The sequence below is a fragment of the Rhizopus delemar genome, genomic scaffold (genome assembly GCF_000149305.1).
Source record: "Rhizopus delemar RA 99-880 supercont3.19 genomic scaffold, whole genome shotgun sequence".
Taxonomy (NCBI): Eukaryota; Fungi; Mucoromycota; class Mucoromycetes; order Mucorales; family Rhizopodaceae; genus Rhizopus; species Rhizopus delemar.
Window position 1 is genome coordinate 408,228 of NW_027137845.1, and position 15,304 is coordinate 423,531.

General features: G+C 33.3%; 3 protein-coding genes across 3 annotated transcripts; all 3 read right to left on the bottom strand.

Moving 5' to 3' along the window:
* Positions 1-299: 299 nt before the first annotated feature.
* Positions 300-2,273, bottom strand: RO3G_16285 (uncharacterized protein; the record flags this gene model as incomplete). Its single annotated transcript, XM_067670869.1, has 7 exons — positions 300-307; positions 397-550; positions 600-778; positions 840-1,596; positions 1,650-1,696; positions 1,736-1,943; positions 2,004-2,273. 7 exons carry the CDS (start codon positions 2,271-2,273, stop codon positions 300-302), a joined length of 1,623 nt encoding a protein of 540 aa, XP_067526970.1.
* Positions 2,274-2,995: 722 nt separating this feature from the next.
* RO3G_16286 (uncharacterized protein) lies at positions 2,996-4,990 on the bottom strand (the record flags this gene model as incomplete). The annotated part of the gene is made up of 10 exons (XM_067670870.1): positions 2,996-3,396; positions 3,456-3,545; positions 3,642-3,757; positions 3,900-3,950; positions 4,016-4,293; positions 4,342-4,406; positions 4,599-4,686; positions 4,744-4,836; positions 4,877-4,916; positions 4,968-4,990. The coding sequence occupies 10 exons, from the start codon at positions 4,988-4,990 to the stop codon at positions 2,996-2,998; spliced, it is 1,245 nt and encodes a 414-aa protein (XP_067526971.1).
* A 5,701-nt stretch (positions 4,991-10,691) lies between these two features.
* RO3G_16287 (uncharacterized protein) lies at positions 10,692-12,611 on the bottom strand (the record flags this gene model as incomplete). Its single annotated transcript, XM_067670871.1, has 4 exons — positions 10,692-11,135; positions 11,186-11,970; positions 12,061-12,170; positions 12,226-12,611. 4 exons carry the CDS (start codon positions 12,609-12,611, stop codon positions 10,692-10,694), a joined length of 1,725 nt encoding a protein of 574 aa, XP_067526972.1.
* Between the last annotated feature and the right edge of the window lie 2,693 nt (positions 12,612-15,304).

Here is a 15,304-nt window from a genome sequence, read left to right on the forward strand (position 1 = left end):
TGTAATATAATAATAAAAAAAAATGGTACACATTTTCTTTTTTGTATGCTCTATTTTGTGTAAGATTAAGTTATTCTGGTTCTTTTTGAAGAATGTTCGCTTGAATCATCCACACTCTACATTGCAATGAGTTAAAAATTATTAAGCTGTTATTGTCACATACCCCTTTTTCATCCTCATCGCTAGAAGACTCTGCATTAAGCATGCTTATTTCAATCTTAAAATCACGAGAGGTACTGCGCTTCATGTATTGCATAAAATCAACTTTAGTTTTCCGGCTTAGTTGAATGAGATGTCTTTCATATTGCTCCACAGTATAAATCAATTGAGGTATCATCCTTGATTCACGTTGCACTCTTGCCTCTTGCTTTGCATCGATTTCTTTCCTCTTTTTACCTTTGTTTTTTGTTTTTGTACGTGAGGATTCAATGATTTGTTGTCTTTGACCATAGACGGTCAAAAATTTGTACATTTTATCAGTAATATCACTTCCAGACATACTAATCATATTGATGAAACTTTGAGAGACATCGCCTGGAAAAGCAAGTTTCTACAACATATTAATATAAAAAGAAATACGATTCATTTTCTAAACTTACATATTTAACAAGCACATGAAGTGCTTTATAAAATCTAACCAAAGTTTTAAATAGGCTTTCTGCACTTGTATCCGTCAGTACTGTTCGCACTAATTCGTTCAGTATCTTCATGCGCAAGACAAGGTACTGACAAACTTCTTGTTCAAAAGACTGTACATCTTCTTCAATTGACTCAGAGGCTAAATTTCAATAAAGCATGTTGGCTTTATACTAAAACCTCTTCCTTAAAAAGAAACTTACCAAATAAGCGAAGTTTACCAATACTCCATGTGATTTCATCAAACGAAGCATCCAAATAGTCAAACACTTGAGAAGCAATTACACTAAATGTTTTGTTGCTAATAATTTGATAATGAATACTTAATTGTTCTGATTCGTCTTCCTCTGAAAATCCGGATTCTACTTCGCCTGCATAGGCATGAAGGTCTTCACAAAGGCTTTGAATAATATGATGTTCGCCAGCATTTGCTGACATGTGTATCAGCAACGATACAAGTTCTTTAGCAAGACCAGTATCCTCTATGGGACGATCTTTGGCCAATTCATTTACCCAGCTTACAATGCGTTGCGTGCGTTGGCAAAAATCGTCATCAGCCTTGTCAAGCGTTCTGGCTAGAAATGTAATCACTTGAATGACATTAGATACTTCTTTGTAAATAGGAGAGCGACCTGATAAAAACTTCAACGTAATTTCTTTTAGGTTATCAATAAGATGAACAATAACCTTGTTCTTTTGTGTGAGGTTATTGGACAGTTGTAATACACAAATCAAAAATTCAATGAAACGATCAGGCCACACATTACAAACGATCTCTAATGTTGACAAAAGGTAGTTACAAACAGAGGTAAGAACTGACGGCCCCTTTTTAGTTGACTGATTGTTAGCCAATATACTGTCAGAGTCCTCTATAGAAAGTATCCGTAAATGAATTTGACATATATCGGCGCAGCGGTTGAAATATTCATCATCCTGATGGCTGTAAGGATCATTAATGGCCTGTTCAGTATTAGTATTTTTTTTTAGAAAAGAATAACTAATTTCATAATTACGAATTTTAAACTATCACCAGTACTTGCAACCACAAAGTGTACAAAGTCTATATTTGATCTTAAATTCCGTAATGGCTCTGACATACTATTTTCATCTGCAAATAGTTTTTTAAATATCCTAACAGCAAATGTTAAATCTGTAATTGGTCTATACATGCTGAGTGCCTTCTTTCCTTTATCAGGAGTGGAAGACAATAAACCAAGCAATTCTTTGCGTCTTTTAAATAGGTTAAGGATTATTTCACTTGAGCCAGCTTCAATCTCATTTGAGGAATATTCGTGTTCAATTGAAATCTATGCGCTCCGATGGTTAATAAAGCCGGTAGAGTGCTATGCTTCCTTATCACAACTTACTTCATACAGTGATAATAAAAGTAAAGCATGCTGTGTATTTTTTTGTCCTACGAATGTTGCTGGATCAAAACTAGCAACCTTATCAAGTTCAAAGTCTTCTAAGGCAGCGTTAGACAACCGAAGAACAAGCGATTTAACATAACCCTTGAAGCGAGCAATATTTTCAGCAACTAAAGAAGATGTCTCTGGATGCTTTCCTGCTGCATTCATAGATCGAAGCGTATTTAACAATAATATATGGATGGGTTCAATAATTTTGACTTGACCCATATTACTTGTATTTTCGACACATGAATCCAACTTTATAGGACAAAGGATGCTAGTGTTCTTTTCATAGCTCCTCATAAACTAAACATAAACATGAGGGAAATGATAAAGTAGACTTAAAAAAGTAATTTACTTGCGTTAAGAGCATTTCAAATACGTCACCAGCAAAAGCTGTATATTCTTGAGAAAGAGTGCCAAGGCAATTATAGGCACATGTTCTTATTTCGCTCTGCTGACTAAAGCATCTTCGCAGTAAACCTTTTTTTACAGATTTAAAGAATATTAACACATTTGTATGTAGAACGTGATTATTTTAAGAATTACCAAGTATTTCGAACGCAATGCCTTCTGCTTGGGCCGAGTTTTCATTTACTTTCAATTCGCTTAGTTGATCATCAAGGATATTTAGAAACCCACGAACTGCAATTTCTCTTCCATCTATATCCCTAGAATGAAGCAATAAGCTGTGAGTATCCAGAAAAGTCCAAAACTAGTTCTTTTTTTTTTTTTTTTTTTTTTTTTTTTTGCTTATGTACTTTGCAAATAAACTCTTTCTTAAAACCAGTATCAATCCATCTCTAAATTGTTGATTTGATTTAGAAATAGGTCTAATCGCGTTTAGCAAGCGTTCAGCGGTTGTTAAAGGTAAAAAGGACAGCAAATCCAAAGTATCTTTCAACTAAACAAAACGTAGATTAGAAGAAGAAGAAAAAGTTTACATTGTATTAGCATACCATATTCAGATACTTTTCTACCGTATGAGGATGCTCGCGGATGATGATTTCTAGGAGCTTTATAAAATCTGATGCACTGCTAGACCTTGTTACAATGCGAGACGTGATTTGCTCTAATATTTCGCTTCTGACAATATCATGGTATTTGAATAGTCGTGCCAAGATGGCAATAGCGAGATTAGCTACATTACTGTTTGCGTTGGAAACTTCTCCACTTGTCCTGCTTCTTATACTGTTGGATGCAAAAAAGCTCCCTTGGCTAGATACTGTATCAATCAAGACGAAAGATAGTTGTGTTAAACTCTGAATCACTTGGTCCCAGCCTGATGCCGATTTATCAGCTATTTCAAGTAAAGTAGAGCTCAATTTACTTGAATCAGAAATAGAGTATTCTAGTAAAATGTATTTAAAATTCGCAACGCGTAAACAGTTGCTGCAGATTAATATTTACTTGTGATCCAATTGTATTGCAGGTACTTTTCGTTATCCTTGAAAGCAGATATAATAGAAGATTTGAGTAGATCAAGTACCTTAAAAGTGTCTTTTTTCAGTAAAATAATTATTCGTAATGTATTTTATGATTTTACAGTGTCTTGCAGTCTATGTATTCTAGCTACTGATAGTAAAGTTGCTATACTAAATATGTCTAATTGGTTCATTTTGCTATTTTTCATTATTTTGACTAATTCGTTTCCGAGGTCTTGGTCTTGTTTAATTGCAAAGGAAATGTGCAACATAGTTGTACCTTCAGCGCTATTAACAAATTTTGTTAACTGTTTTCTTTTTTTGTTATTATCTTCTAAACCTGATATCATCATTTCCATTAGCTACTTGACTAAAATACTCCAATATCCCGCCGAGAATTTTCTTTTTGTGCCCTTCTAGAATACCGTACAGTGGGTAAATGAAAGGGGGTACACCATCCATATCCACATCGTATAGTTTTCTATAAAAAAGATAAAATCATGCGTTATTTCTGTGCAACATCAAATTCTTTTCCTCCTTTCTTACTTTGTCATATATTTAATGCACTGTTCCAATTGTTTGTCTGAAAGCTCCATTTCGTTAATGGCAGAACAAATTCCTACAACAGATTGAATATTCCAATTGGCATTGATTAAACCATCAAACAAATCGTTTAGCTCAGTTATTTCGTTTGCTGCAGAAAGAGCATTCCATATTTTTGTAAATATGTCCAACAACCTTAAGTGCACCTGTTTTGATTGCTTTATCACTTCAATAATCTTTAATCCGGCTGCATACAATAATTCGGAAGGAAGTGATTCGATCTTTGAAGAATGAATTAATTGGCTAAATCTGTCAATAATCTATATTACTTCTGGTAAAACCAAGTTAACAATACTCGAGGCCTGTTTAGATCTTTCTATATCATCGGTGTTATCTATGCTTAGCCTATATAGAGGCATCAGATATAGGCAAAATAAATAGGAAAAAAGATGCAATACCATTCAATGATACATTCAAGTAGTAAATGTCGACGTTTCAAACTTTCCTGCCCACCTTCAACAGGCGATCCTGTCGCAACAATAGTTGTAAAGAAACGATTATATAGTAAATAGCGTAACAAGCTTACCTACTAATATAGATCGAAGAAGTAATACTGTATCAATATCGTTTGTAGCATGTAAATCATTAAGCTTTGCTTTGATAGTGTCAACAATCTAATGTAGATTGATCTAAGAATTTAAAAAAAGGGAAAAGCAAATCTTTGTTTTTACTTTGTCGCTGGGTGTCTCATTAAGGAAATCTACAAGCAGTTTCTTGTCTGATTGTTTACTCAATTTGAACAGTTGAACTTCCATACTTGATTCCTTTAAAAGAAAAATATTTTTGGCACACATTTATTTTTACTGCGCGTACTTCGCGAAAGCTTCGGAGTTCTGCTTGTTGACTGCATACAAAAACAGGCATACACGAAAATTTATAATTAGGCACACCTTACCTTGAAGAGCTCCTTTTAAGCATAATGACTGACTAAGCTGTATTGAATATCCATTAAAAGAAAAAGAATTATGGGAGACAATCTATTTCAGTTGCATTTGAGTATTTGACTGGATATGAATGCTTTATTAGATTCTTTTAACACAAGCAATCAATTATGTGCTTATTTTTACAACCCTCATTTCAGATTTGGACCCAATACGACTTTTGAAAACTGAGCTAAAAAATAGCTCTACCTGCATCAAAGCTGGAGAGGATGAATTTATACTATGATTTACACGCTTTAATTTTGAAAAAATTTCTTTTAGTATATTTCTCAGGTACATCTTCAAAGCATTGTGCACTTCTTTTTATCACTCTACCAAGAGCGAACTAAGCTGTTAAGCTTTCTTTCAGAGTGGAAATATAAAAGTATGAGCTGAGATAATGGAATGAATGGGGAATGTAGATCTTGTAAAAGAATTAACTCTTCGATTTTTGAAAAGGCAATATAGAGTTGCATTACTGTCCACTGCGAAGGATAACTTTAAATGTAGCATAGCAAAGATTAAAAATAAAAGCATATTATAAACTGTATTCATTCAAGTGTTCACGTCTTTAATATTCGAAAAGAAGCTCCTACTTATTTTATAAAGCAGTGAATATACTCCAAAAAAAGAAATAGCAATGAAAAGAGGAAAAATAAAGACAAAGATTATTTGATAATGAATTTTATTAACAAGTTTATTTAAATTTTAAATAAGGACCATTAATGAGCACAGCATTTGAATTCCATAAAGATAATCATGGCTACAACAATATTAGTATTTATTTATTTACTTATTTTTTCATTTGCAGTTTAATAGTAAAAAAAAAAAAAAAAAAAAAAAAAAACCTCGGACAACGTTACAAGCTATCTTTCAATAACCTGCAACTCAGGCGCTCTTCTACACAACTTGAGACCCTCGCAAAATCGCCTAAAACGTTTCTTGAGTTCGTCTCGTTCCGGCCGTGCTTCGTCGCGTTTACTGGCCCGACTAGACTTTATTGGATGTATAGGCTGGAATCACATCCCTCCACCATGACCGAAGTCATAACCACTAAATCACTAGTGTGTGGTACGTATCGAGACTAGCAATAGCAATAGATGCCTCTTCCTATGTCCTCGCAATGAATCATGAGCCCCTTCAGACCGCAACTACAGACCCACCATCAGTAATCCTTCATCAATGGCATCTAATAGCCCAGTAAGAAGACGCCAACCCCAAAGCCAATAATCAACCTAGCGGTGGTTTTTACATTAACTTTTAAAATAATTTTTTATCCTTTGTATTTATACTTTTTTTTTTTCCCTCAGTAACTCGTGGTTTTAAAATGAGTTTCTCCTTCAATAAACCAAACACATCCTTCATTCCAGTCACTCTTTTTAACATATCCTTTTCACTCTTTATTCTTACAGACAGACTGAGAATCATGCTGTCCTGTCATCTTCTTTTCTCACATTTCTTGTCTATCTTTTTTATTCATTTCTTAATATTTTCCCATGAAATAACGTCGTATGAAGATCAGTTTTGTGTAAAAATAGATTATCTTTTCTGAAAAGGAAACAATCAATCAAGACTAAAGTGTACAAGAAGTCAATTTATGCATTGATGTGTGACAAAGTGTCTATGGGATGAAATCAACTGTACTTTTTTGCTTATTCTTTTTCCTAAATGAAATAACAATGATTCCTGATATTTGCAAACGCTTAACAATTGTTTCCATTTAGAATAAAGAGAGGGGAAAGGATTACTGAGTAAAAAAAAGGGACCATTTTTAAAGCAAAACAATATTTTATTTTTGACCAAGTAAACTTAAAAAACCGCATAAAAAGTAAACAAACTGAAATGAGCAATTATTGCTTAGGTTTGATTGGTTCTTGTCTTCTATCTCCTTCATTGTATCTCTTCCTTTTATTCATCCCAACGTAAACAAAACATAAACAAAGGAAACACCGGATCATATCAATCCTGCCTACAGTGTGACTAGGATAGTGAAAAGATAAAGTGAAGCAATAAACATGGTCAGCTAGGGAATAAAGGATAAAGTCAAAGTAGATTGAAATAGCATATTTACTGAAATAACAATAGTCAATCGACACTGACTTTATTTTGTTTTAGCATTAAAAAGGTCAAAAGTACTGGTGTCATCCAAGGTAAGTAAACCAACATAAAGAACAAGGATGATGCCAATAGCTTACAATACAAGAGAAAGCATGTTCTATGGGAATATCCCTTTGATTTATGGTAAGTGATGAAAGATAGTATTTGATTCAAGCCTTCATATTTTATTGAAACATAATAAGATGAATGTGTTTTGTAAATATTTCATTACAAATGAGAAATAAAAAGGAAATGGTACTTGAAAACCTAGTGAATGAGTCCCTAACCTCTTTATTAGATTTCAAGACGAGAGAGAGAACCTATTTCATCAAACTATGCCTTCATATAGGAAACATAATTATTCAGGAACCAAAGTGAATTTAGGGTCAACTATATTATTGAGCTTGATGAGCAATGTAAATATCTTAAATGGTTAACATTGGAAGATAGCTATTGCAGAAGCCTCACGTTTATTAATAATGATCTGGTTGGGCTATAGTTCTGTAGTTTCTAAGTTTATCCATGAATGTTCACTTTATCGGTTGTGCGGATACAACCTATTCAATGCCATCTGTTTCAGTATCATCATCGTTATCCCAAACAACTTTTAATATACAAGTGGGTACATCTTGTTCAGAACGCTCTCCTAAAATCTGGTCCATTGATTTTCTTTTTATGTCTCTTGTTGCAGAGTGTAAATATTTTCATTACAAATATAAAAACAGAGAAGGGAGAAAAGAATCTTTCATAAAATATTGTTAGCTATACAACTATAAGCCATCTAGATCATCAACAAATGTTAGACGCTTATATGTACTTGGGTATACGTACCTCATGGAGGAACTCCTTCCTACGATTTTTGAAATATATGAATGTCTCCTCTAGTGAGGCAAAGTGCAATAAGACGAACCTTTATAAATAAAAGAAAAATAAGCTACTTGTCTTGATTGTAAACTATTCAAGTAAAAAGCCTTTGTTTTCTCTTTGCTTGGCTTTCACCTGTAGAAAATCATCGGCCTCCATGGCCTCCATTAACTAGTACAGGTCATCTAAGTTATACTCATTGATTTCTGATCCACTAATTCTTACGTACAGAATGATTAAAGAGTTAGATTCATTTTAAAAAAGATAAAAGGAAAAGAAATTTTTCTGCTCTTATCCTTAAAAAAAGAAGCTGCTCTTGTTTATTGTTATCAGAAGGGATAATGATTTATAGAAATAAAATCATCTTTTTGCTTACCTGTTTGGAAGTATTAATACATCTATAATGAATTGAATATTTCAATAAAGTAAAGAAGAACTGGAAGATTATATAAAGCAACAAGTAAAGAATAAGTGATTGGAATCAAAAACTTGAATGACGTTACATAAAGGCTTTTATGAATTATATGTTGTTTTCTCTTTTATGGTTGAGTATAAAAGATTAATATCTTTATTTAGAATTATTGACAATGATGGGGAGGGAAGACAAAAGTGAATGCTTTCAGACACATGGCATGTGTGGCTAACATTGGTAAAAGTCAAAGGCAGTAACTGGGCGCTTTCATAAAACTTATCACGGTTTCTTTTTGACTAGAAACTGAACTCAACTGCTATTCTTGATATGATCAACCTTATAATGATCTCCACCATCAACTTCAACTGGAAGGCTAGAGTATATCAGAAAGAAAAGGCAATTCTTTAGTAATAACAACTGATTCATATGAAAGACTAGGTGCAACTTTATTGTATGTAACCCAGCTAGTCTATTAGGTTTGATGCCAATTGAATGGTCTCTCTGTAGAAAATCATTCAAGGTATTCGCAATCAATGTGTATGATTATTTAATATACTCCTTGAAGATGATTAAACCAAGTTTCAAATACTCAATTGTGGCTATGGGTTCCTTGTTAGTAATGTCTTCAGTGGCTTTGATTACATTGAGAAGAAGGCTATAGAAGTAACAGAATGAAGCAATTTTCCGATACCATGTATGCTCAAGACATCACTAGCTATGATGTCGGATGCATCTACTTTGATAATTATATTTGAATTTAGATCAAGATAGCATAACATTACGGCTCGAATAAAAAACTATTTGCTTTTAATTTTTTCAAAGACAATAAACTAATAGACCACGTAATAAAAAAGCTCTTTAGAATGATAGTAATCACAAGTAGAACCAGCTGAGAATAGCCTTCGGTAAAATGGTAATAAGGATTTTAAGGTAATTAGAAAACTTTTATACTATGGACTGACATTGAATTAAATCATCCTGTTACCATTGAACCTTGGATTGACTCATCACTACTTCTTCTTGACTAATATTGCTTCAAGCGAATCGAATTTTGAATATCAAACTCAAACTTTTTAATCTTAACATATAGTTTAGATTTCCAAATTTTTGAGACATAAGGTTGGCATGCTTTTGTTAACGATTAGAATCTTCCATATAAATAAGGATATCGTTAAAACAGACAACAACAAAAAAAAAGAGGTTCAAAATGCCTTTGAGGACATTGTTAATTAGGCTGTGCAAGGATGAAAGTATATTGGAAGATTGAATAAAGTGACAATATGTACAAAAATATCATACTTTATTTGAAAAGCAGTTTCCTGTACACGTATGTCCTTCAAAAGTATGGTCACAATGATGAATATTATGGATATCTAGCTTAAAATGGATTTCAGCAGCTAAAAAATGATCCATAAACTCCTTGATCAAATGGAAAGGATATTCCTTTTTTATTATGATTGTATTGAAATCACAGTAATCATCATGAAGTATAGAAGGAAATCTCTCTTTTCCATAAATAGTATTGGAGAGGCTACGATGATGCTTGTTCAACTTATGATACTTAACACTGATTTTTATAATCATCATGTCTTCCGGAAGCTCTCATTATGGACATAGTGGTTACGTGATCCAAGTTATTATGCTTGAATAAGAATGGATGATGACTTATTTACATATCATCAAACTAAATGAGCACCAAATTAGGTAAGTATCTTCTGTTATAATCCAACGATATGAACATATTACTTCTATGTTCTGTCAATAAACAGCAGTTGTTCATGACTATTTAGAGTTATTGAAGCAGCCCACTGACATTCCTACAAGATGTTTATGAAAAAAACCAGGCCATCCCTTGGTGCAAAATGAACTCTTCCAAAATAATATATTCAAGTCAAAAGTAAACTACACGACAATCAATACTAGTGAGGTATTACAGTTACTCTTTTTTAAGTTTTTTATGTTGTTTTCAGAGCGCTTCTAAATAGAATAATCAGCTTTTGATTAAAAGGATTTTTTCAGGGAACTTGGTGAACCATTCAAAGATAATAGTTGTCTAAACTGCCCGTTTATTGACATGAACAAAGAAATAAGAATAGTATATTATACCACGTCATTTTATTAATCCTTTACAGAAAACAAATAAAACATAAAGACAAGAATAAGGACATATTTGCTGAATGTCCATTGTATGTTCGAATAGGAAACTCAATCAAAGATGAACTTTTCTGTTGTAAAGTATAAGGTATTTTTTATTAATTTATAAAGTAATTCACTTAAACATATTTTCAACTCAAAAATCACTTCAATATGTTAATAGTTAATTCTCTTAAATGGGACATGCCGTCATCAAATCTACATTTTGTCTAGAAGAAACTGGACAAGATAAAGCGACTTGACCCGTTACTGGGCATACTAATGGACGGTTTTCTTGCTGTTGTGGCTCAGCAGAGACTTGATAAACTACTGCCTCATCTTCGGACAAGGACGGTAATTCTAAGTCTTGAAAGTAAAACCCTTCATCTTCTTCTATCCAATTATTTTTGGATCTTAGCCATTCCTTGTAGTTCTCTGTTTGTCGCCACTTTGAATTTAGCCTTTGCTCCAGAGCCAATAAGTCTTTAAATGTCAAGGTATCTATTTGCTTCACAGCCCTAAATATAACCCTCAAAAGGACAGGCGGAATTGTGTTCCAGTGATCAAGGATAGTTTTGCTCCAGGTATTATTGATGACCGTCAATTTATTTTTCAGATCCTCAAATGATTCTGCTTTCTATTATGATTTAAGTATTGTTTTCCCCCTTTTTTTTCCCTCTTTCTTACGCCAAAAACATTTTCTATTTGATCTTTCCATACAGATAATCGATTAGGGCCAGCATATGTATGCCGAGTACCGAGTGCCAATTGAACGGAACCATATGGTTCAGGACAAACTGCCATTAGCCTGGCGATATCAAATGCATCACTCAATTTAGCTTCGGATACAAATACATCAGCCAAGCCAAGATATAGTAATTCCGGACCTCTCAGTTTAGAGTAGGTTGGTGCGGCCAGTGCAAGATAAAGATCGAGACCGGAATATAGCTCCTTTGTCATCTTACAAGTCTTGATTAAACCAAGAGGGGGAATTGGTGCATGCGAAAGCTCTAGTTTGATGTCTAACAGAGCATGCTCGGTGATGAGTCGTAAAGAAGACCTAGGCGGTAAAATTAAATAGACAGCGTTGAGAGGAATGTAACCATTCACAAAGCTAACGATGAGCTTGTTCTCATTCAAGAGACATCTCTCAACAAAGCTGTAATATGCATTGGCAAGTTTGTTGAGGGATATCTCGCGTAAGTCAGCACCAGAGACTTTGGTAGAAGTCTCTTGATAGGCTAATCCGCAAGTCAATATCTTTGTGTCTTTTGTTTGAATCATGTTGGTTGTTTGAAAAGGTTCATCGTTGTATGCGGTCGCCGTTATAAATATAGAAGTGACATTGTCCGTGCGTTCTTCTAGAAATGAGCTCTCAAGTTCACGAATTCGGTCAATTGTAAATATATTCTTAGTTGTAGGTGAAGAGAGCGTGATCTTTATTGGACCGTTGTATCTTGGCTTTTCGGTGACTATAAATGATGCGTCATTGACTTGATCTATATTTTGTACTACAATAAAATATAAGATGCCATAGATCTTGAAAGAATATGTATGTTTACCTGTTCCTTTGTTTTGCCAGAGATTAGCAAATGGACAAACAGGCTTCTTGGCATCTTCGTTCTTTGTTTTCCATTTGAAGTAAGCCATTAAATCGAATGATTGTACTTTTCTAATTGAAATTGTTGGTTTGATTTTTTTGTATTGCTTATTTGATTGCATCTTACGAATAGTAATAAAATGCCCGTGTTTTTGCCAACTCAAATTCAAATTTTTCTATATCCCATAATCCTTCTTTTTGTTGCTCGACCCAGTCGTAAATGATATGTGGTAGTCCTTTGATAAAAGCTTCATCATCTTCATAGTGATAATCTTCTATAGAACTAAATAATGCTTCTTCATCCAAAGCCTTCTTTTTCTCATAGTCTAAATAAGCCTTCAAGTCGAACGGCTGTTTAAACTTTGAATAATAAAAATGTTTTGCTTTTAATAACCTTAAGCTTTCCTTTTCTTCAGGCATAGTGTTCACAATAGCTTGATAGCCTTCTTGAAATTGTTTATCGGAATCCCAAGGATAGCAGTTAAAAGTCTCAAATACTTGATTTTCGCTCATATTGAGTAAACTTGTAAAAAAAGAAAGTTAATGCGTAAGGAAACGAAATTTCCATTTTTATATTCTCGTATTAAATCTCACAAAGGGCCATTATTAGTAAGCTTATTTTTACAGTTTAGCCAATTAAATACCATAATATTTAATCTGCGATATAAATACCGAAGCCATTGTTTTTACTTTGGTATAATTTCTCGAGCACTTGTCTTGTTGTGAACGTGAACTCACTCTTGTTAGAGACCTTTTAGAGGTTAAGGATAATATTCTAATTGGATCAACTTTAAGCTCAATTCCAATAGTATTCTGAGGCGGATGGAAAGTCAATTACATGCACTTGAATAGTGCTGGTCTGCAAAATAGGTTTATAACATTGAACATGTGTATTGGACACATTAATGTTAAAACCTAATTTGAAGGCAGCCAAGTGTCAAAGGAAGAAGAAGGGGTATTAGTAAAACTTAGTGTGAATTTATTTGTATTAACTTAGTGGCCTACCACTAGTGAAAATAATTGCTGCAAGCTGATTTTAAGAAAATAAGATATACCAAGAAATATCTTAAGGTTATAGCGAGTCCATTGACCAAGGGTACGAAGTAAACCTTGGATACAGGGTATACACCTACGCCAGTTACACATATCATGCCCTTATCTGTATTTAAGAATATTTTCTATAACTGAACTAATGATATTGGGATGAAGCAAAGAAAGGTAACTGCGATACCAAAAAGAGATAGGAACACTGTTGACATATTCGGAATGAGATTGGCATAAACTTATGAGACTTTTCTTTAAAAAAATCAATCAATAAACCTTGAAGCCATTTGAGTCGACTGTATAAGTAATGATCAAATGCCTAGCAAAGTTTTAACAATGCTATGACTCGTACATCTTATACAATGATTTCATCCTGTTTTGATTACAGTCGGAAAGTAGCTTTTGCAAAAGACCTACTGTAGACGCAACTTTTTTTTTTTTTTTTTTTTACTTTTCTAAGTACCGTGTCAAGAAACACACAATCATATTGGTTTACTAACAAGTTATTAGCTTCCATTCTTGGCATTGATCATTATTAATAAATAATGATAACAAGTGTTATTTTATTCATAAAATAAAAGAGGTGTCTTGCTCATTTATATGATGTTTACGCATGACTTTTATTAGTAAGTTTAGGGGTGATATATTCAAAAATTAATTGGACACGGTATTCATTAAAGAAAGTATTTTGAAATAAGTGGTTGACTAGCTGAAATTTGACTCTTTTTAAGAACACTGTTAATCAAACAAATAAACATTATTTAAAAAATTGCTAACCACTTTTCTCTTCTTATACGTATTTTTTTTTGTTTCCTTTTGCGTATATCATCTACCATCTCCACAATTAAGCATTTGCTTTACTTGCAGGCTTTCTGTGATATCTATGTGTTGAGTGTCTGCTTAGTGTTACCATAAACTACTCAACGCATCCAGGAGCTTCAGGTATGATAATATTGTTGGGAAATGAAATAAATAACGGAATGGTAAAATAGTTCAAGCGCAAAATCAAATTAGTAACAGCGAAGAGATAGCCAGTAGTGATGAAGACAGAAAGCCTTCAAAGATTGCTTGTATTTAACTTCTTTATGATTACAACTTCAATAATGAAGAGTCTACCGACGAAACGAAGGTAAACAATAGCCATAAAAGCCTTTATAGGTACCAATTCGAATTTTAATGGGTGGTTACTGATGTGGACGTAACCACACTTGTTAGGAATTATAGGGCTCGATCCATAAAACTTGCCCAAGCTAAAAACAAAAAAAAAAAGACAAAAAAAAAAAAAAAACAAAATTGTCCCTCTCGGATTTTGTAAGTGAAAGCTTAGCATTGCTAACTTGAGCTCTAAAGCTTATGTTAGATTGTTATCGCACATGAACCTGCTATTTTCAATGGACAGTTTTTCCTTGTGTAAGATAGCCCAAGAAAAAAGTCAGCCATAATGGCAAATACACTAGCATCTTATAAAATTACGTTTGTTGATGATAACATTGTCATCGCATGCAGAAAAGATCTGAAGGAGCCATTGACGTACTTGGTTATTACAAGATAAAGATCAACATCTTTGTTTTAATTCTGTCCTGATTCATCATTTTATTCTGTGGGACAGATTGACTCTAAGCATACGATAAAAATGAATAAATAGAGTGCAAACTATATTTAAATTCAATAAAATTAAGATACTTTATAAATAGGTAAACTGACCGTCAGTGCTTATATATTCAATGGTTTGAACAGAGCCTTCTGTAGCATCCACAAGAAAGCTATTGACATCTGACACTTCCTGATGTTTGATGAGCACAACAACATTATGTTAAACTATGACAAAAAGTATAAAAGAATTTGAATATTCTCTAGAGTGAGAATATAAAAAGATGAAATATGCAATTCACAAGTATGTGTTTGAAAATACGAAAGAATGACAAGTTTATTGCGCAAAACCGCTTCAATCTAGAGACCTTCGCTCTGGATCTTTATGATATGCACGAAGATCCCGAAAAGATTAGTTTAATCATAATTTAACAGCCGGCCAATTACTTTCTCTTGCAGAATGAAAGGATGATCAGTTCTTTTGAGCATAACCGTGCATCATAAAAGGCATAGTCACTCGACAGAGACGAAACAGATTTGGCCTCCCTGGAAAGTACTGAATGATAACTGAA